General features: G+C 53.4%; 1 protein-coding gene across 3 annotated transcripts; it reads left to right on the top strand.

Annotated features, from left to right (window-relative positions):
- The first annotated feature begins 13,215 nt into the window (after positions 1-13,215).
- On the top strand, positions 13,216-21,466 carry Neurl3 (neuralized E3 ubiquitin protein ligase 3). 3 transcript variants are annotated; one of them, XR_007104723.1, is made up of 6 exons: positions 13,216-13,591; positions 14,495-14,743; positions 18,669-19,166; positions 19,248-19,319; positions 20,788-21,031; positions 21,275-21,466. XR_007104723.1 is itself a non-coding variant. In XM_047523093.1 (5 exons), exons 2-5 carry the CDS (start codon positions 14,716-14,718, stop codon positions 20,979-20,981), a joined length of 792 nt encoding a protein of 263 aa, XP_047379049.1. In that variant the 5' UTR covers positions 13,216-13,591; positions 14,495-14,715; the 3' UTR covers positions 20,982-21,466. The 3 variants fall into 3 exon arrangements, 2 of the variants coding, with proteins under 2 accessions (XP_047379049.1, XP_047379050.1); XM_047523093.1 differs by having other exon boundaries at positions 20,788-21,466; XM_047523094.1 differs by having other exon boundaries at positions 13,219-13,591; positions 18,669-19,154; positions 20,788-21,466.
- The last annotated feature ends 963 nt before the right edge of the window (positions 21,467-22,429 follow it).

The raw sequence follows: 22,429 nt of genomic DNA, 5'->3' as shown, positions 1-22,429 counted from the left end.
GACGGGATCCTGGGTGAGCCGGGCTCGAAGCTGCTCTCACCCAGAGCAAGATGTCTGGACACAGGTCCACATGAGGACAGGTGCCAGAAATGGCCAAGGTCAGGGCCATGCAGGGTCAGCTGAGTGTGTGAGGAGTACCCCTGCCTGCAACCCCACTCCTGTCCCCAGTCCTGGGTTCCAGGGCAACAGACACTAAGAGATGGGGAGGTGGGGTGGACAGGGCTGGGTGGACCTGGCCACTGACCTATCGGAAGACCTGGCCAGAGCTCCTGTAGTTGGAGCAGTGTCGGGAAGTCTTACGGGGTATGCTCGGAGGTGGCCTGAGGTGGGGCCGCTTGGTGGCCTTGGCCTAGCCCCTGGTCCTGCTACCCAGGTGTGCTCAACATTACCATGAGTAGTTTGGAGGCACGTGGGGAGGTGCCCAAGGTGCCTCAGGAGAGAACAGGGACCGTCTCTTAAGACACTGAAGAGGTTTTGAAGGCAGGGCAGGGGCAGAGGTGGCTCTGCCTTGTCATGGTACCTTCTGGAAGGCCCGGTGCCCAGGCGCGGGCCTAGTCACTGAAGGGTGGCAAGGGCTGCCTTAGGCCTAGCCCCAAAGGGTTGGTGCCCCAGGGTCCCTGGGCTCCTCTTAGAGAACCAGGAGAAGGGCACGGTTGGCATGCTGCCTGTGTTCACACATGCCCATGAACCGGCTCACTGGGTAGGAGAGCGACACCCCTCTTTGCTAGGCAGCAGCCTCAGCTGAACTCCAATCCTGTTAAAGGGAAACAACAGGGCGCAGAGCTGGGCCCCGCCTCCAGCCTCCTGGTGGAGGGAGCACACCCGCTGGGCCCCGCCTCCAGCCTCCTGGTGGAGGGAGCACACCCCCTGGACGCCAGACTCCTCAGGGGATCGATTCCTTCTCCCCGGGAATGATCCTGATTCAGGTCCTCAAGGTTCAAGACCCTGCCCTGAGGGAGGACCCTCCCGAGGGGCAGTGTCCTGGGATCGTCAACCAAGCCTGTGAGATTTCCCTCAGAGTCCTTTGCAGTCTGCTGCCCCCTGATTCCACAGAGGGGGACACTAAGGTCCAGAGAAGGGAGAAGGCCCACTCAGGGCCAGGGAGGTGGCCTGTCAGCCTTGGGTCAGCTCCCCATGAGAGCAAGAGCTTGGGAAGGACCCCAGTGGACGCTCGTGTCCCTAGTAGTGGTGAATGCTACGTGCCCCATCCGTGGCCGCTTGCTTGGAAAGTATATTTTGCTACCTTTCGCCTGGGGATCTCCAAGCATGCAATGAATTCAGAGAATGCTATTACTGATTTCTGTACATTTTTTCTTCCTGTGGTCTGGCCTGTTTACCAAGAGCTCTTTTAATCAGAATATCAAGTGCATGCGCACACACAGGCCCGAGTGGCATGCAGAAGATTCTGGGGAATTCACTTTTCTGGGTAACTGAGGGTTAACTGGAAGCCTGTGTTCGTATTCCTTATTGAAAACCTTTCTACAAATGATGAGCATTTCCCCAACTTAGTATTTTGAAAAGTTCCACCACTTTCTAAATATGTGACCTTGGTCAGGTTACCTAAACCTCAAGAACCTCAGTTTCCTTATCTGTAAAAAGTGCACAGTGATCACTCTCTAGGCTGTGAGAGGAACCAGAACAGAGCCAGGCTCGTGTGCAGCGTCAGCTTCCAGAGCAGAGTCCCCTGCCACCAGCTAGTTCACAGAAGTGGAGAAGCCACTGAGCTTCTTTGCAGGGATTTGGGATTATGGTGTGGACACCACTGCCCCTTCTGTACAGGTCCATGTGGAGACAGGACGGAACTGGCCTCAACCTGCAGTTTCTGTCCCAATTAAGTCCTCACAAGAAGATTATATATATATATATATATATATATATATATATGTATATTATATATATTTATAAAATATATTTATTTTATTTTATTTTTTAAAATTTTTAATGGTTTGCTGCTTTCTCTTATAAAAGCCGGTGAAGTCTGCACATGATGAACCAAGAACCTGGGTATAGAGTTCAGGCATCATTTTCTTTTCTTTCTTTCTTTTTTTAAAATTTTTTTGGTACCAGGGATAGGACTCAGCACTCTTAACCACTGAGCCACATCCCCAGCCCTTTTTATTTTTTTATTTTGAGACAGGGTCTCACTGAGTTGCTTAGGCCTCGCTAAGTTGTTGAGGCTAGCTTGGAACTTGTGATCCTCCTGCCTCAGCCTCCTGAGCCGCTGGGATGAAAGGTGGCACCACCTTTACTCTTGGATAACAATGTTCATGGATCTAGAATTCAAGTTTAATGGTTACTTTCCTTTACCATATTGGAGCTATTTATGTTTCTTGTTTTATGGCCTCTATTATTGTGGAATGTTACAGTTAATACAATTTAGAGTGTGACCCTGGCTCCTGCAATAGATCTTCTCTTTCACTTTCCACCCACATGGTGAGTGATTCTGCCCCACCACATCCTCTGCCATGAAGCACTGCTTTGCCCAGAGTATCAGGGCCAACGACCATGGACCGAAACTCTAAAGCAGTGAGCCAAAATAAATCTCTCTTTGTAAACTGATTATCTCAGGTATTTGTTATAGTAATGGAAAACTATCTAACAAACTCTTTTTAAAAAAAATTTTTGTAGTTGTAGATGGACAGCATGCCTTTATTTTATTTATTTTTAAGTAGCTGCATTTTCTCTTTCCCTCTTGTTTGTTTGTCTGTTTGTTTTGGGTGCTGGGAATTGAACCCTGGGGTGCTTAACCACTGAGCCCCAGCACTTTTGTTTGTTTGTTTGTTTTTTAATGGATAATGTGTTTTTTATTTTATTATTTTTAAATTTGTTCTCATCAGTCACACGTGTCAGTAGGATGCACTTATCATTTTGTAGCTCAGACATCAGCAGAGTGTAATCCCCGGTTCTTCTGGTTGTACATGTCGCAGGATCCCATTGGTCATGCAGTCAAACCTGCACATGAGGTAATAATGTCTGTCTCACCCTACTGTCCTTCCTACCTGTACCCCTTCCCCTCCCTTCACTCCCCTCTACCCAATATAAAGTACCTCTATTCTTCCCTAGCCCCCTCTATGGGGAAACAGCATCTGCATATCAGAGAAAACATTCGGCCTTTGGTTTTTTGGCTTTGGCTTAGTTGGCTTAGCATATTATCCAACTCCATCCATTTACCAGCAAATGCCATAATTTCATTCTTCTTTAAAGCTGAGTAGTATTCCATTGTGTGTGTGTGTGTGTTGTGTGTGTGTGTATACACACATACATATATCACATTTTCTTTATCCATTCATCTGTTGAAGGGCACCTAGGTTGGTTCCACAGTTTAGCTATTGTGAGTTGAGCTGATATAAACATTGATGTGGCTGTGTCACTGTAGTGTGCTGATTTTAGGTCCTTGGGGTATAAACCAAGGAGTGGGATAACTGGGTCAAATGGTGGTTCCATTCCGAGTTTTCTGAGGAATTTCCATACTGCTTTCCAGAGTGGTTGCACTATTTTGCAGTCTCACCAGCAATGTATGAGTGAGCCATTTCCCCCACATCCTCGCCAACAATTGCCATTCTGATTGGAGTGAGACCTAGCCCTTTTTATTTTTTGAGACAGGGTCTTAGTGAGTTGCTTAGGGCCTTGCTAAGTTGCTGAGGCTAGACTCAAACTTATGATCCTCCAGTCTCAGCCTCTGAAGACACCGGGATTATAGACATGCATCACCAGATAGTTACTTCATGTGATTTTCAGCTGTTGTCTGTGAGCTCACCTCTAGGGGGCTGTTGTTCTGTAGGAATCAGTGTGTCCAGGGTTGTAAAAATGACCTAAGCCCCTCAATTGATGAATGGATAAAGAAACTGTGGTATATATATACCATGGAATATTACTCAGCCATAAAGAATAATAAAATTATGGCATTTGCAGGCAAATGGATGCAGTTGGAGAATATCATGCTAAGTGAGATAAACCAATCTCAAAAAACCAAAGGATGAATGATCTCGCTGATAAGTGGATGATGACAAATACTGGGGGTGGGAGGGGGCAAGAATGGAGGAAAGAGGGACTCTATAGAGGGATAAGAGGGTGGGAGGGGTGGGGAGGGAGAAAAAAAAAATAACAGAATGAATCAAAAACTATTACCCTAGGTAAATGTATGATTACACCAATGGTATGCCTCTACTTCATGTACAAACAGAGAAACAAGATGCATCCCATTTGTTTACAACAAAAATGAATTTTAAAAAAATGACCTAAAACATTCCCCCCCCCCCCCCGCAGGGGAATATTTTTATGTCAGATGTCTGTTTGGGAATTTGCTGCTATACGGGTATCATAAATTTGGATGCTATCCCACTGCATAGTTTTGATTGTGAGGTTTGATTTTTTCCGGGAGACGACGCAAAGGCCTAAGCTCAGACAAGATTCGAGACTCATGGCCACTTCCGGGTGTGGTGGATGGTCTCCCCGGAGGGAGGAGCCTCTCCAGGGTTCCAGCTTTATCCAGGGGACTCGGTTTCCTTTCTCCTTAAGGCCACACCTCTTATGTGTAGGTAGGTGTGGAATCGGCCTGTTCCACGTTCCGCTTCCTCACTGGGTCACCTGGCTCAAACCCACCCGGCTCTGCGCTCTCAGTGCGCCAGACAGTCTCCCCTTTCCCAAGTTCTAGTGCGGTTTTAACGTTTCATTCTGAACTTTTGGGCGCCGGCAGGGGCGTGGCATTGGGATGGGGGAGTTCGCCATGCACGGGACTTGAGGGCATGGTCTTGATGTGTGGCTGAGCCCCCGGCGGCTTGGGGCGTGCAGAGCTGGCCTGGAGGTAATACTGGGGAGCCGAACTGCTCTGCATGGGAAGCCAGCGGGGCTGCGGGGGTGAGGGAGGGGGCTGACGCTGAGAAAGAGGAAGAAGCGAGGGCCTGGGAGGATGGAGGAAGGTTTGTGGCTCGCAGTGAATGAACTGTAGAAAATTCTGGTGCCACGAACATCACAAGGCCTTGGAAAAGAGTGCCTAGCTGAGATCCACCTGAACTCTGCTCTCCACCTTATGCTGCACCCTCAGTGCACCTAGTGCATGGCCCTAACCCTTCAGGAAGAGGCACTGTCTTAGTCCATTTTCTGTTGCTATAACAAAATACCCAAGGCTGAGTAATTTATAAAGAAAAGAGGTCATTTGGTTCACAGCTCTGGAGATTTAAGAGCATGGTCACAGCACCTGCATCACTCTGGAGAGGGCCTCCTGGCTCCGCCACAACATGGCAGATGGCGTCATCATGGGAGTACATGCAAGAGGGAGAGGTCACACGGTGAGACAGGAAGTCAGAGAGATTCAGGGACCAGGCTCGATTTTTTATTTAACCCGCTCCCTCTGGAATAGACCAGGGTCCCACGAGAACCACATTACTGCCTTCCAAGGGCAGCGCCCCTCATGACCTAACCACCTCCCGCTCAGTCCCACTTCTTAAGGGATCTACCCTCCTCCCAGCACCACTGTCCTGATGTCCAGGATCCCAGGACATGGACCCAGCACGTCCAAACCACGGCGTCACTGGTCACAAATGCAGGCGCCAGTGGTACCTGAGTAAAATGAAGAGAAGAACTTCCCTGGGGTGCACTAGGCTGGAGGGAAGAAAGTACCCACAGGAAAGCGCACACGGCAGGGCGTGCAGAAGGAGGAAGAACGTGGCCAGAGAGAGCCTGGGCCCGCCACGTGGGCCCTGGAGCCCCGGAGCCTCTGAGGGACAGGCATGGCTTTCCCTCTGAACTGAAAAGGGGAGCTGGACACTTCTTTCTGATTGTTAATTTGTGCTGTTTAGTTACACATGACAGGGGAGTGTATTTTGACATATCAAACATACATGCCGTGTGACTTCCTGTTCTTGTGGCTGTACACGATGTGGAGTTTCGCTGGTCGGGTGTTCACATATGAACATGGGAAAGTGGTGTCCAGTTTATTCTACTGTCTTTCCCATTTCCATCCTCCCTCCCTTTCTTTTCTTCCCCTTTGTCTGATCCAATGGACTTCTGTTCTTCCTTCCCCACCCTCCCTTGTGGTGCGTTAGCATCCACAAATCAGAGAGAATATTTGGCCTTTGGTTTTTTGGGATTGGCTTATTTTACTTAGCATAATAGTCTCCAGTTTCATCCATTTACCAGCAAATGCCATGATTTCATTCTTCTTTTTGGCTGAGTAATATTCCATTATGTATACGTACTACATTTTCTTTATCCATTCATCTGTTGAAGGGCACCTAGGTTGGTTCCCCAGGTCAGCCATTTGAACTGAGCTGCTATGAACATAGATGGAGGAGCCGTACACTCTGTGTTGTTGTTTGGGAACCAGGGATTGAACTCAGGGCACTCAGCCACTGAGCCACATCCCCAGCCCTTTTTTGTATTTTATTTTGAGTTGCTTAGGGCCTTGCTAAGTAGCTCAGGCTGGCTTTGAACTTCTCCTGCTTCAGCTTCCCATCCGCTGGGATCACAGGTGTGGCCACCGCTCTGCCCTGCCGGGACACTTTCACTCCAACAGCACAGCCCATGGGCCAGGGGACTGAAGGAGCTCACATGCCAGGCCCACCCGGAGTGACGCAAACACATGCTGCTCCAACTGCAGAGCCATCCCAAGAGGGCAGCCCGCACTCACCCGGTAGCCTCCGGTAGCTGCCTCCCTTACCCGGGCACTCCCGAGAACAAGGAAACGTGCACATTTTAGCACATTTCTCAAACGCCCGGTGGGCTTTCACTCAGCCTGATCGTCTGTGTTTTAGAGTAAGCCAGTGGGGACAGAGCTCTGGACTCAGTCCTAGTCACAGTCTTCAGAGACTCAGTGTCCCCGTCTGTAGCGTCAAGTCCCAGAGTCAGCAGGTGCAGAGACACCAGTGCGCGCTGCGGTCTGCACTAGTCTACGCTGCGGTGCGCCGCCCAGGACTGGGCATCGTGAGCCACCGGTAAACGCCTGCTGACTGTATGACTGAAAGAATCAACCAGGGGACCAGCGCGGTGGCGCACGCCTGTAACCCCTGTGATTCCAGCAGCTCGGGAGGCTGAGGCAGGAGGACCGCGAGTTCAAAGCCAGCCTCAGCAATTTAGCGAGGCCCCAAGCAACTTAGCGAGACGCTATCTCCAAATAATGGGGATGCGGCTCCATGGTAAAGCGCCCCGGGAAAACGAGTGCGTGCCGGGTGGCAGAATGAAAGGCGCACAGGCCATCCGTGGCTCAGGCTGAGTCATCCCCACCCCAAGGGAAATTCAGACCCCGACGTCTCTATTTCTTCTCTTTTTGCGGCGCTGGGGATTGAACCCAGGGCTGGCGCATGCTCCGAGTCACGCCCCGACCCCCTTCTCCAGCTTCTTAAAGCCGAGGGGACACAGAAGGGGCGCCCAGGGGACACAGAAGGGGGACCCAGGGAGAGAGAATGGGCTGGAACCCACTCCGGCGGGGGACACTTGGAGTCTAGTTGTGCCATGGAGGAGGGGGCCTCGGGGGCCCTACGGAATTGTCACTCCTCGCCCTAAGCCCCCGCGCACATGGCCTTGGGGACAGCCTTCCTCCGCCCTGTGCCCCTCGCGCCCACGCCCTCCCTGCACGCTGTGGCTGTGCGTTTCCCTCCAGTTCCATTCTCCCCTCTCCTAACTAACACTGGGACACCCCGGGCTACCCCAAGGGCTACAGTTCCCAGGCCCCTGCGACTGTCTGTGGTCACGTGCCTAAGCATTGGCCAATGGGAAGCGAGCTGAAGTTTGGGTGCTGTGTGACCTTCCCCGCTGTGCCCCTTAAGGGAAGGCCTGCAGCACCCTACGTGGTCCGCTTGCTCCGCTCCTGACTCACCTGGCTGGGGCTGCTGATGCCGCTGCCGGGGATGTTTGGGGGATCTGGGGCGCCCTGGCTTCGCAGGACCCTGAACACGCATAGTGCTCAGGATTCACTCCCGAGTGAGCCTGTGCGGGGCTCTAGGGCAGCACCCTTCAGCAGGTGTGTGGGACACACCGATCCCCCAGGAAAGGCACCGATGTCCTCCCTGCTAAGGGGACGGCCGCTCCCCCACTGGAAAGAGCTAGTGTAGGCTGCTCAGTTCAGCGTCCCTGAGGAAATGTGCTAAGCATTTCCGTCCTCCTGTGAGCGCTCAGGTTCAGCTTCTTTGTTCCCATTGCAGGTGTGAAAGGTTTAGAAAGGACAATCAGCCATGGGGTGATGGCTATTAGGTGGGGAGGTCAGAATTTGAACCCAGCTCTATCTGGCTCCAGAATATGTGCCCTTACTCCTTTGTCTTCCTTCCCTGGGAGATGCAGGGTCTACCTGGTTCCTCTGGCCCGGCCTGGCCGCTATCATCCACCACTGTATGACTGGTCCCTCGAGGCTCTCTATCCCCAGCCCTGTCCTCTGGGCTAAGCTTCCACTTGGATTCTCAGGTGATGTATTAGTCAGCGTTCGTAGAAACCCTTCAACAGTAAGTGTGATTATAAAAGGGGATTTATTAGATGGGCTTACAAGACCAGAAGCTGGACAGTTCACCACGACCGTCTGCAGCTGGAGAGTTGCAAGAACCAGCAGTGTGCAGTCCAAGAGGCGGAAGCCCCAGAACAAGAAAGAGCAACAGTGCTACCTAGTCCAAGACCAAGGCTTCTGGAAACTCCCTGGAGAACCATTGGCAGAGTCTGCTTTGGAAAAGTGAAGAAGCGATGACTCTGATGTCCTCAGGCGATCACAGCAGCAATCAAGAGCCCCTTCAAGAAGAGCCGAGCTTGCATCTGCATCTGCTTCCTCCTTCTTCCAGTTTTTATTCCATCCAAGCCACCATCCATCCTAATGGTGGTGCTGCTCATGAGTAGGGAGGGGCTCCACTTCAGTTGGCTATCCCACATGCCAATCATCCTTAGACACGCCCTCATGGACACACCCAGAAGCTTAAGCAATCATCAGCATCTCTTAATCCAATCAAGTTGTCAATTCAAAATAACCATTACAGGTGACTTCAAGCCAACTGACAGGACCTGCAGCTGCCCCACCACAAATACCCAGAGCTCATTGTATTATTGGGTCTGTGTCCCTCCCCATAGCAGAGTCATCTCCCACTGCCACCAGGGCTTAGCCTCTGCCCTCTCACGGTGCCCTTCCCTGCCTCATGCCTCCACATCTCCTAACAGTACCTCTGCATATCCCTCTGTTTTTGTCTTGCTGTAGTTTAGATCTGAGTGTTCCCCAAAGACCCAGTGTTAAAGGCTTGATTCCCAGCTTGACCCTATTGCAAGGTGACAGAAACTTTAAGAGGTCCGTGTGTTAGGGGAAGGGTCTGGTGGGGGATTTTTAGGTGATTGCAGGTACACCCTTGGGACACCAGTCTCTTGCTCCACTTTGGTACCTGGGCACTGTCAGGTGATTAGGCCTCTTCTACCACATGCTCCTGTCATGATGTACTGTACAGTCACAGGTCCAAAGCAATGGATCTGTCAGTCATGTATTGAAAGCACCAAAACTGTGAATCAAAATAAACCTTTCCTCTTCTTAAGTTGATTTATCTCAGGTATTTGTTACAGTAACAGAAAGCTAACTAATACATGACCAATGGCTCTTTCCCAAAATCAGATTGCTTTCAGATCCCTTGACCCTCAATTCCTGCTCAGAATCCTTCAGCAATTTCCTGTTTTCTACAAAATAGAGCCCAGACCCTGTTCATCATGACCTTTGCAATCTAGGGCCTTGCTGCCCCCTTTTCCCACACACTGAAGGACCAGTGCTCCACTTGACCACTGGGTTAGTCCATGCTACCTGCCTGTCCAGTATCCATTTACCCCTTCCTCCTTATTAATAGGACGCCATGGTTTAGCTGGTCTTGTTACCAGGCACCTCTGCCTGTGAGGGAAGAGGTGAGGCCATAATACTCGCTGCTCCAAAAATACTCAAATTGGTAGGAAAATGGTTTTATTTAAAGGAAGATAGGATAAACTTAATTGTTTCAAAGTTTCCTTCTCTCAAAAGCTTTTAGGATCAACAAAGGTGCAGTAGGACAAAACAGGAGTTTCAAAGTGAGTCCCTGGAGCCTCCTAATCACATCAGAAGGAGCCGGGACCTGAGGGGCCAGCATCTGCGGCTTCCTTTTAGATAAGCACGCTATCAGAGGGCTTTCTTTAGAACTTCGAATGCCGAAGGAGAGGGTGTTAGAGATGGAGGAACAGATTGGAGAAACTGTGGGAAGAGGGGCAAAGCCCTTCAGCTTCCAGTTTCAGCAGCAGGGCGCCCATCCCAATTTCAGATGGGGGGTCTCCAAATTCAGTCTGTCTTGATCCTTCTGATAAAGACTAGTTTTCAACAGAGAAACAACATGTATCCCATTTGTTTACAATAAAAAAAAAAAAAGACTAGTTTTCATATCTGCTGGCAGTGAATTGTGGCTGCATGACAAAGTTTAGGTCAATGACATGTGATCAAAGTGTGCCGGGCCCCCAGTCAATCCACTTGATAGAGAGCTGCTTAGCTGGAAGGAATGCCTCTTTGGGCCTTGCTCCTTCTTGTTTCCTGGAACTCTGATGTGCTAGCTAGAGCTCCAGCAGCCCTTTTGGTCCACAAAGTGACCAAAGTATGGAAGCCAGTGTGGGAATGGTGGAATGGAAAAGAGAAGGGTTCTGGCACCTGGCACCACAGAGCGGTCATTGCCACCCTGGACTGCCTACCTTCAGCTTATTTTTGTGATCCCCCGTCAGGGCTTGATTTTAACTCTGTTTCTCCACAAACCCTCGCCCATTCCCTGGACATAGCAACCCACCATGACACCCCCCGTTTCCCAGGTCCCAGTTTGGCCCTCTAGTAGCACTGCACCATGGCCGGCATGAAGTGGCTAAAAGACAAAAAAGACTGGGTGCCCAGAAGTGAGTGTCTGGGGACACAGGCGCAGCCTCTGTGGCCCACCGTTTCCCTCCAGGCTGGGGGACAGTCAGTCCCCTTCTCTCCACCAGGTGGCAGGGCTGGCCAAGCCCGGAGGCTCCGTCCTTCATCAGCTCATTCAGAATTAGAGTTCAGGGCAGGAGGGGATTTTGGCAAGGTAGCTGCAATTTGCATACCACTGGGGTCCCGATGGCTTTTTCTGTATGTACGCACAGCTGTGTACCAGCACCTGACTGACCTGCATCCCAGGGGCTTCCCTGTGCTCCCCCAATCACAGACTCCCCAAGAGCAGCCCCATCCGGGCTTCTACACCACAGCCTGGTTTTGCCCAAGCCGGCAGGAGGCACGCGCGCAGTGGTGCTCTCTGAATCTTCTCTTCATCAACCTCACAGCCCCAGGTTCACGCCTACTGACTGGGGTAACAGTACAGCCATGCCCCAGTATCCAGGAGGATTGGTTCCAGAACCTTCTATGTAATGATCTACTATTTGCATAAGGTACAGATTGTGTCTAGATTACTTGTGCTACCTAGTGCAATGGACATAGTCGTTAGGCTGAATTGCTTAGGGAACAATGACAAGGAAAAAAGGTCTGTGCCTGTTTGATACAGACGTAATTATATATATAAATATATATATATATATGCACACATATATGCATATATACATAAAGATTTATACATACATATATATGTACATTTATACATATATCTTCATATATATATATCTGGGACCGAGGGTTGAACTCTGGGATGCTTAACCACTGAGCCACATCCCCGGCCCTTTTGAGATTTTTTGAGATTTTCGAGACGGTCTAGCTAAGTTGCTGAGACTGACTTTGAATCCGAGATCCTCCTGCCTCAGCCTCCAGAGCTGCTGGGATTACAGGCAGGCGTGGGCCACCGCACCAGCACAAAAGCACTTTAAAAATAGGGACCTGGGCAAATTGAGGGCAGGCTATCACTGGGGGTTCCAGTGAAGTGACAAAATTGCCCTGGAGAGAGGGGGTGTAAGGAGCTGCAGGGCGAGGGGAGTGGGTGCTGAGTCCGCGGAAGCCTCAGACCCACCCCGGACTTGGAGGGCTCACAGGGCCGCGTGGCACCCGGCAGTACCGAATACAGCCAGCAGGGGCCGCCCCAACCTCCGTTCCGGTCAAAGGCTCCCCTGTTTCAGGGCCTGTCACTTTTCAGAACAAATATTTAGGATGACTTGCCAGGCACCAGCTTTGCCTTGCACCAAAGGGTAGGGAAGGGGACAGTCTCCATCGTGGGGCGGTTTCCAGCACACGCTCAGGCAACCCGTCAGCAACTACCTTATGAGGCTCCTACTATGCGTCAGCACAGGCCAGTGCAGGAGACGTTAACTAATAGCAACCAAGTACTCGCCAGGTGCCAAGTACCCTGAGGAACCACAGAGGGACTAATGGGCAGTTAGGGCACCTGTTCTTCAGCCACCGTGTGAGGACCAAGTCCTGCTTCCTGATCACAGAACAAGTTGCTTGACCACTTTTGCCTCAGTTTCCCCATCTGTGAAATGGGAATGGGTACCATAAATAGGACCTGAGGAGCTTCCAGGAGGAGTACCAAGTTAATATAGTACTGGACTTAGAACAGTGGTCTCTTAAAAGGAGAGGTTCTGTCTTTGCTTACCTGCTGCTAGGTTCAAGGCTAAGACCCCAATTGCAAAAGACAGATGAATGAGAGAAGCTTATTTAACATGTGGCCAGGAGCCTTCACAAAGGAAGGCCTGGAGAAACAGGGACGCCTGCGTGCCTTTCTGCCGAGTGCGGTGGAGTTGTGGCTGTTGTGTAGGAGCTTGGTTGGACAGAGGGGCAGGAACTCAGCCAGGCCTGTTTGTCCAGATTCTTTCCTCTGCTGCTGTCCTCAAAGCTAAGGATGCCGCTGAGGGTCTGTGACCTGCCTCAGGCAGGAAGGGCAAGGCGGCTCTTGCCTTCCCACTTCCGCTGTCTTCCCCCATTGGAGGCGCCATATTTTAGAGGGCCCTGGACCAAACCTGTCAGTTTGTTAAATAAATTCGCATGGGAGCCAGTGGGGGGCCGGCCTGGCACTCCTGTCCCCGGGATGTTGGGAGCAAGGAGGCTCCGGTGTCTCAGAATGTCCACCCCCACTGAGGTCCTGCAAACCCGGCAGGCCCCAGCTCGCCCAGTATTTTTCCAGACAGGCTGAAGCTCCAGTGCTGGTTTCCCTGATAAGATGCCACACGTATCTCTCCGGTGGGAATGCGGTTTATCAGCGAGGCGCTTAAGGCAGCCGGTCCTACAGGTGGAGCCTGGGACAGGGAGGAGGGAGGCGGCTCCTGCGCCGCCCCAAGACTGGCAGGGCTGCCAGAGGGCACTAGGGGATGCCATGAGCCTGGCTCCCTCAGCCTGGGCCACCAGGACCGTAAGCCAGGGGACGGGGCCAGCTGTTACCTCCCAGAACCGTCAACCCGGGCTCCTCGTGATTGGCACTGGCTCCTTCCCAGGTGCTCGGCCTCTGGAAAACTGCCTGCCGTGCACAAAGCCCCGAGCCTGGCAGGGTGTGGCATGAGAGGTGGGCCAGGCGCAGCAACGTCTTGGAAGGTAACCGGCCAGGCTGCTGTCAACTTCCGCTCACCAAGCCCACAGTCGCAGCTTCTTGGGCTAGAAGGACCCCCAGACCGGCTCATCGTGGCTTCCTGTTTTATCATGGAGACCCAGGGCCCAAGGAGCGCAAGGGAGCAGCCCGAGGTAATGCAGGAGCAGAGCCTGGCCTCAGACTCTCCACCCTCTCCCACCGGTCAACCTCCCCAGCCTACTCCGCTGCACCTCTGCTCTATCCTCGTGCCCAGGAGCTATTCATACGGCAGAGTTCCAAGTAGTGGCTGATCGTGACCTTGATCTGGGATCTTGGGAAAGGCTTAGTCTGGGGGTCAAGGGCCAGGGTACTTCAGGCCTGCGACATGCTTGGGCCTTGTCACCTGAAGTTAGAAACAGATCCCTGCAGGCCCCAGGCCTTCTGAGTCATCCTGCTTTTAACAAGGTGTGCGGGAGACTCTTTGCCCCATAGAAAACACTGGGTAAGAGGAGCTCCTTCCTCCATGAGCTTCAGTTTCCCTGCGGCAATCAAAGGGACAGAAGATCTCTGACTTCTTTGCCAGAGCCAGGAGCCAGCAGGCCTTTGGCATGACCTCTGCTGGGGCCGTTTGCATTATGTGGTAAATTCTGGAAAGTAGAATTTCAGCTCCAGCAGGTCTGGGGGAACCATCTCCCCCTCTCTCCTTCTGTCTGCAGAGCCCCCTCCTCTGTGCTGGAGACCCAGGGCAGACACCACTTCACAGATTCTGGGGTGCAACTCATTCAAGTCAATTCCACTTCAGCAAATTGAGCACCTTCTGTATGCGGGGCCTGTAGCTGTGGGCCTCCACCTGGCTGTGCACTGGACTCACCGGGGGTACTTTTTAAAACTCCTAATGCCTGGGTCCCACCTGTCAATGGAACCCGAATCTTTGTGGGCAAGTCTGGACACAGGTGCTTATTTACATGACTTGAGCAATCACAACACACAGCCAGGTTGAGATTGGTCAGAAGTCAGAGAAGGCTACCCTAAAACCTACCCAGACCATGTCCCCAGTTCCTGTTTCCTTTTCTCAGGTCGGTCAGCTGCACCAAGTTTGCTGCAAGCCAGGAGAACTTGACCAGGAAATCCCCAGGATATTGTAATGCTTGACAGCCAATCCAATTAATCATCAACTCGGTAACATGATCTCTGGCCCATAAAAAGGGAACCTGTTGAGTCTTTGGAAACCTGACCACTGGCCTTCACCAGACAGCTCCCTGCAGACCCAGGGACCTGTGCCCAAGGACCCAGGCTGATGGGAGCCCACCTCTGCTCCGAGGCCTGTAAGTATACCTCCTGCATCCCCAGCTGGGATCCTGGGCCAGGGATGCAAGAAGCGGCGAGGCCGTCATTGCCACAGTGGAAGCCCAGGGCGGAGGTGCAGGCAGGTCGCCCTGGCTCCCGTGCAGCCGTGTTTCCCGGCTCTGCAGAAGCCCAGCAGACCTGGGTCCAGGATCTGCAGTGATGCTTCTCAGACCCTGTTGTGCAGAGGGAGCGGCAGCCGCGTGGGCAGCGGGCGAGAGTGCAGGGTCTGTGGAGAACCAGGAGTCCCAGCTCTGCTCATGAGTGGGTCACTTTGTCCCAGAACCTTGGTTCCTTCACCTGTAGGCAGGGGACAATGCGACTCACCCTGCTGGCTTTACAGGACTACCGGAAGGAACAAATCGACAGAGACCAGGCTCTCCGGGAGCCTCACCTGGGGCCACAGGCGTTCCTTAGTAGAAGGGCCTCTGGCGGGCAGAAGAGAACCAGGTCCTTCATCCTCAGAGGCCGGGACTGTGTGTCTCTGGACGTGCCCTCCCAGGCAAAGAGCCAAAGCCACTGCTCAGAGCACCCTGGTGGGCACGAAAGGTTCCCGTACCAGCCCCCAGACCCGCCATTGCTCTGACAACCACGTTTGCGCTCCAGGCAGGACACTGACAGCGCCATAGAGGAGGTAGCATCTGGTGAGCGTGGCTAGGAGCCGGGCCGGCGCCCCCGTTTCTGGCTGGCAGAACGTGGGTGACACCCAGCTTCCCAAGTTCTGAGTGCCTCCCCCGTGGAGTGAGGGAGGAGAGCGAGAGGCTGCAGGTAGCTAAGTGGGCACCTCGCACCCCGAAAGCCTTGAGGCTGGAGGGCTGGTGATGAAGCTGACGACGATCCAGGAGGCCCGAGTGGAGCAGGCGCTGACCCCATGTCACTTAAATTTCAAGACCCTAGCAGCAAAGAGCTGTAATTTGACTCTACCTGTCCAGGGGTGGAGACATCCCAAAGCACATGACTCGTGCTTCCTGAACTTCCCGCTGCCAGGGTGGGTCCTCGTCCAGCCCAGTATACAGCCCTTCTCCTCCAGCAGCAGTGGACAGGGTCTCCATGGGTAAGTCACGCTGCTCCACCGAGCCTCAGGATCTGCCTGAAAACGGGCCCCAAATGACAGACACCTCTGGGTGTGGGGGCGCTCAGGCGCCTGGGCTCTCTGAACCCGTGTCAACCCAGCCAGCAGGACGGACCTGCATGAAAAGCCACATTTGGCCCGTGCCCACCTCTGCCATGTCCCACTCTGGGGGTGGGAGTGCCAGGTTGCCTACGTCGTGAAGGGGTCTCCTGCAAGGCTCTGTGGGAGGACCCAGGCAGAATGGAAGTGGGTGTCCACCCTTTTCACGCCCCTGTGGCCCAGCTCCAAACTCAAGTGTCAGAACCTGGTGCAAAGGAAGGGAAGGGGACTCTGAGGGTGGACACAGTCTTGTAGACCCTTGTTGGGCTGGCTGGGTGAGGGTGGCTCTCAGCCCCACTCAACCTGGGCCGTGTGCAGTGAACAACCATAACAACCGTACAGGAGAGTGAGTATGGAGAGTCCTGCGTTGTCCTGCCTGTGGGACCACCTTGCAAGATCACACTCAGGAGGCAATTGCTAAGGGACTGCCTGCCTGGAGTAGAGAGCGTAGCCCAAGTGTGCAGCTGCGAGAAGGATGCTCACACATCCTGGCCGCCCGGGGACCGTGCCTGTGGTGTGTCTCCTTAGTTCTCCTCTGTGTAGGTGACATGAACACAAAACTCCTGTGGCCACTCAGTGGGAGGCTCCTGAGCAGGGATGGAGCTCTGCAGACTGTCAAGTTCCTGTTCAGGCGTCCCCAAGGCCTCCCTGTCCTGCCGAGGGACTCCTGCACATACTGAGGACATTCCCAGGGAGTCTCCCCTCCTCCCTGGTCTGGACCCAGCCAGCCAGTGCCCTGGCTCCCCTCCAGGAAGGGAAGGGCCCTGAGCCTTCCCTCTGACCCCCTCCCTGCCCCTAGAGTAGGTTCTGCCAGGGGTCAGGCTGGCCTGAGTCTCTGTCCCAGCTGCCCAGGCCATGGGGGTGGGGGTAGAAACTCCAGTCAGCCAGAAGGGCTCATCTCTGCTGGTCACCGTGGAGGCCCCAGGAGCTGAGCGTGACCAGTCTCTAGTTCCCGTTCCGACAGGGATGGACTGCTTTCCAGCAGGGCCTGTACTGGGCAAGGCTAGGACAGCTCCTATTTGCCCCTTAATTTTGTCCCCAGTGGCTGTCAGGAGACGACAGGATTGGCCTACTCCAGGGCTTCTCTCCAGTGCCCGCTCAGGGGCAGGCTGAGTGTGCGTGGCGGGGGTGGCCTGCCCGCTCCTGGTCTGAGCTGGTTACCCCGGGATCCCCTGCCTGCCCCTGCCCCCCAGCCCTGGTGGGCAGTGAGTGCTTCCTGCTCAGGGTCTCCAGCAGGCGACCAGACTCCAGGCCTTGGACGGTCAGGGCTATCATGCCTACCTGTGGCTAAGGAGACTGGGTCCTAGGCAGCGAGGGTCTGGACCGGAGTCCGGGTGGCAAACATGACCAGTAATCCACCCTGGCTCCCGGATGACCGCTCGGGAGTGGACGGGGGCAGGCTTGCTGCTGTCAGGGCCCTCTGGTCTGCCACGAGTCCAGATGTGCTGACCCGCAGGCGCCCTCCTGAGGAATAGGGTACAGCCTTGAGGAACAGCTAGAGTCCTGAGGAACAGGGGTCTGGTACGCCCATCAGATGAAAGGGGGAATGAGGTCATTGTGGGAAAGGGTGACACTGGGGACAGAGGCATGGGTGAGGTGGGCGAACGTGGACTCACAGGGCTCTCTGAAGGCCTGTTCAGAGGTCACAGGGCACGATATTTCAGCGCATCACCGGTGTCACTATGGTCTCAAAGGTGTCCCTTAAGCCTGACCAGATGGAGTCTCCTCTCGCTGGCCCCTGCTGGGATGAGGCTGGCATGTTTGCGCCAGGGGAAAGCAGCCCATCACGGGACAGGGTCTTGGCTGGGCTCTGGCTCAAGTTCTGATTGAGTTTACCTGCTTTTGTTTCTAACTGCAAACGATTAGCCGAGCAGGGCCACTGCCCAAGCAGCCCTGAAGGAAGTGGGGCGCAGGGGCGGGAGGGGCAGCCCTGGGGCAGGAAGCTCCACCAACTTCCTCCAGGCCTCAGGTCTGCAGAATCGGTCCAACCGGAACTTCCCCTTCCTGGCTGCCAAGCGGAGTCAGATGGGAAGTCCCTGGTTGCCAAGCCCACTCCGGGCTTTGGCAAGACCAACCCTGATTCCAAACGGCTGACCCCGGCCTCCTTCTCCAGCCTGCACCCCTACCCGCTGGGGAGCTATGTCTCCCAGGAAGAGGTCATCACCTTGGAAGGGTGGGGCAGGGCTCCACAAGCAAAGCAGGTTCCTTGTGGGAAAATGTCAAGGTCAAGTCGAAGAAGCCTACAGGAAAGCACTGCAGGCCACCTGCCAGAGTGATCCCCATTGGCACATGGGCCAGCTACTCCTGGGCTGGTCTGGGAGTGAGCATACTTGGATATAATAAACATAGTATGTGCACCTGCTGCTTCCACTTAACACTGGCACTTCCATTGGCCGGGTGGAGTTTAGACGTGCGGAAAGGGCACAAGTTCCTTTAATTTTCATGCCTTCCTTGAGGGGACTGAGAGTTTAGTAGGTTTGCTGAGGAGATCAGATCCGGAACAAAGTGGGCTCCCACCAGGCTCTGAGCAGATTTCCGGGGGGTTCCTGGGGCGAGGGGCAATTAAGGGATGGTGCTGTTGTCAGGGGACCTGGGCAAAGTGGACATGGTCCCCCAGGGGATGCGAAGGTGGCCCCGAGTGCTGGGGCCCCTGGGGTGCTGCGAGTTCCCCCAAGGAGCCAGTGGGTCTGGCCAGGCCCACACTGACTTCTCCACGTCCCCACCCTGCCCCACAGCCGCTGAGGCTCCGCGAGAGGCACTTCGCTTCCACGAGGACGCCAAGGGCGCGCAGGTGCATCTGGACGCGCGGGGCTGCACGGCGTGCAGGCGCGCCACGTTCTACGACGGCATCGTGTTCAGCCAGCGGCCGGTGCCCCCCGGCGAGCGCGTGGCGCTGCGCGTGCTGCGGCAGGAGGGCGGCTGGTGCGGGGGCCTCCGCGTGGGCTTCACGCGCCTGGACCCCGCGCGCGTGTCGGCGCCCAGCCTGCCGCCCTTCGTGTGCCCGGACCTGGAGGAGCAGAGCCCGACGTGGGCGGCCGTGCTGCCCGAGGGCTGCGTGCTCCCCGGGAACGTGGTCTGCTTCTGGGTGAACCGCCGAGGCCGCCTCTTTGCCAAGGTCAACGCGGGCCGCCGGCTCCTGCTGCGCAAGGACGTGCTCGTGGGCGCCCCGCTCTGGGCGGTGATGGACGTGTACGGCACCACCAAGGCCATCCAGCTGCTGGGTGAGACTATAGGTGGGGACCGAGCGCAGGCCGCGGAGGGGCGGGCGGGGCCCAGGCGTGACGGAGCGCCCTGACTCTCGCTCTCTGCCTCAGATCCCACAGCCAGCCTGTGTCCCACAGCCATGCCCGCGGTCCCCACTGAGGAGGCTGTGCCTGAGCCCGAAGGTGAGTGGACTCCCTGATCTCCAGCACCCGGCCCAGTGAGGTGGGAGGAAGCCCGAGCCCGGGCTGCTTACACGGGGCAGGTCTTTCTGTCCCCCAGCAGGCCTTCCGCAGGCTTTGGGCCAGAAGGTTTGATTCTGCCTGCGGGTGACCTCAGAGTTCTACCTTCTCGAGCAACGGCCCACTTTACAAGTTACAGTGCTCTTGTTAGAGCAGCATCACGAGCACATAATGTTATGCTTTTGCCGTAGAAAGTAATCCAATGCATTGTAAGATTTTGCCAAATAGAAATAATAGAAATAAAATTAAGGGATAAAGTTTTTTTTTTTTTTTTTTTTTTTTTTGTACCAGGAACTGAACCCAGGGGCACTTAATCACTGAGCCACACCTCCAGCCCTTTTTTCTTTTTGATTTTGTGACAGGGTCTCACTAAGTTGCTTAGGGCCTCACTAAGTTGCTGAGACTGACTTAGAACTTGCAATCCTCCTGCCTCAGCCTCCGAGCCATTAGGATTACAATTGTGTGCCACCACACCTGGCTAAGCAGAACGTTTGAAAAACCACCATGACCTCTTGGGTGAATTTCTTCCAATATTTTTATCATAGATGTGCATGCATTTGCAGTTGGAGAAGTGTTGGACTTGGTTTTCTTTTTATCAAAATTGGAATTTTATGGGCTGGGGCTGTAGCTCAGGGGCAGAGCACTTCCCCAACGTGTGAGGCACTGGGTTCGATCATTAGCACTGCATACAAATAAAAAATAAATAACGTTGTTCATCTACAATTTTTTTTTATTGGAATTTGGGGGCAGGGCTTAGCTCAGTGGCAGAGCGCTGGCCTTACTTGTGGGAGGCACTGGGTTCAAACTTGGGCACCACATAAAAATAAATAAATAAAGATATCTTAAAAAAAAAACAGAGGTGTTTCCAAGAAGGGGTAACTATCTTTAAAAAATTGGAATTTTATGATCTGTATTCCCTCTTTATCCCCAGGGGCATGTTTCATGATGTTCCTCTGAACCCTGAAACTGGGGATAGCTCTATATACTTTGTTTTTCCTATACTTGCCTATGAAGAAGTTGAATTTGTGACTTAAGTAGAGTAAGATTCTAACAACAATAATGAATAATAGGACAATTAGAATGGTACAGTGCAAAAAATAACAGAATGAAAAAAAAAAGAACGGTACAGTGTAATGCCAATTATTTAAAATTCATGACTTGTTTTTTTCTGGAATTTTCCATTTACTATTTTCAGACCACAGGTAACCATGGAATGCAAAACCTTCCTAAGGGAAGGCCACTGTATGTGTGTTAGTTTTCTTCCTGGTTTTCTGCACTTGATCACCGGGAGCATTTTCACATGAGGTCATATTCAGAATACAGCACTCTGCTCTGTTCTGGGGTCAGATCGTGAGTAGTGGCCCTCCTCTTACCCGACATGCACCCCAACCTGTGTTCTTCTCTTTCCCAGTCACCCAGGGGGACGAGTGCATCATCTGCTTCCACCACGCTGCCGACACCTACCTTGACCCCTGCGGCCACTCACACTTCTGCAGCTCCTGTGCCCAGCGGATCTTCAGGGATACCGCCACATGTCCTGTGTGTCGCTGGCAGATCCAGGCAATAGCCACACTGTGGTCACTGAGGACTGGGGAAGGCTCGTGAGAGAGGCTTCCAGATGCAGCAGATTGGACCTCGCTCTGCAGAGGGAGCAGGTGCAGCCCAGCCTCATCCTGGCTGAGGGTCAGACAGCCTGGCCAGCCCCGGGCAGGACAGAGAGGGATGCAGGGGGCTGGTGGTCACTCTACTTGCTCTTTCCCCAGTGGAAGTTGGGCTCGGGCCAGTGAGCAAGGAGAAACCTCTCTGCTCACTCCAGGTATCCCTCCCAGGGTGCTGTATGCAGAGAAGGTAGCCTGAGTCCTCACTCTATGGCCAAGGTTGCTGTTTCTGTCTTGCAGGCCCAGGGTGTTGAAGACCTGGAGCAGGGAGTCATGTCTGTAGGACGTAATGGGTCACCTCCCTCAAGTGCCCCCTACAAAGTAATCTGTAGTTATCTCTCAGGGTGCTTGTGAGGTCGTGATGAGATTGCGCTTGAAAGTGCACTGTACTTATGATTTCTTTAACAAGTCTGAAATACCACAATAAAATTTGTCTTGTATGGATTTTGTTTTGTTTTGATTTTTGCTTTTGGTACCGGGGATCGAACTCAGGGGCACTCGACCACCGAGCCCCAGCCCCAGCCCCAGCCCCAGCCCCATTCTGTATTTTATTAAGAGAGAGGGTCTCGCTGAGCTGCTTAGCGCCTCACTGTTGCTGAGGCGGCTTTGAACTCACAATCTTCCTGCCCTGGTCTCCCAAGCCACTGGATTACAGGTGTGTGCCACCATGCCTGGCTTTGTGTGAATTTTTTTGATAATGACTGCGTCCCTTTTTGTGCTCAGTGGGAAGGGCTGAAGCTCTAGACTAGTCAGCATGCTGGTGCACTTGGTGACCTACCATCCTGCCCTCCCTGGACCACCTGGGTGGACTCTGGGCGCCCAGGCCCTTGGGCTCTATTGAGCTGAGCACATACAGAGGATGGTCCAGTGCTCCTAGCCCTCAAGTCCCAGCCGGACTTTAACCTAGCCACCCTGGGTTTTAGTGCACTGCCTGGAATCTCTGGTCCCCACAAAGCAGGAGTTAACCTGGGAGCCATGTTAGCAGGCATGAGTAGCAGGAGAAGCCACATCTAATACTTTACTATTGTTCTCTGCTCTGTGACTGCCTCTAAAGGACATTTCCTGGGTGAGAGGATACAGAACCTATATGCTCAAAAAACCTATTATGCTCAAAAACTTTAATGATGGTCACCTCCATCAGTGGCCTCTCTGCCACCCCATTACCAGCCTGAGGGTCAGGATGTTGGGTTGGGTGACACCAGAGTATCTTGCTCTGTGAAGTAGGATCCCTCTGTCACTCACAATGCTCTGACCTTCAGCATGTGACTTGACCTCTGTGAGCTTCAGTTTATCTGTCAAGTGGCAATAAGATACTTTTCTTGCTGGTAAATTACAGGGATCATGAGTATGCAACTTCTAGCTTCAAAGTACTCAAAATATGGCATCTCCCAGGGG

Source organism: Sciurus carolinensis, chromosome 13, assembly GCF_902686445.1.
Source record: "Sciurus carolinensis chromosome 13, mSciCar1.2, whole genome shotgun sequence".
Taxonomy (NCBI): Eukaryota; Metazoa; Chordata; class Mammalia; order Rodentia; family Sciuridae; genus Sciurus; species Sciurus carolinensis.
The sequence above is the reverse complement of the archived record's forward strand: the minus strand, read 5'-3'. Positions and strand labels throughout refer to the sequence as shown.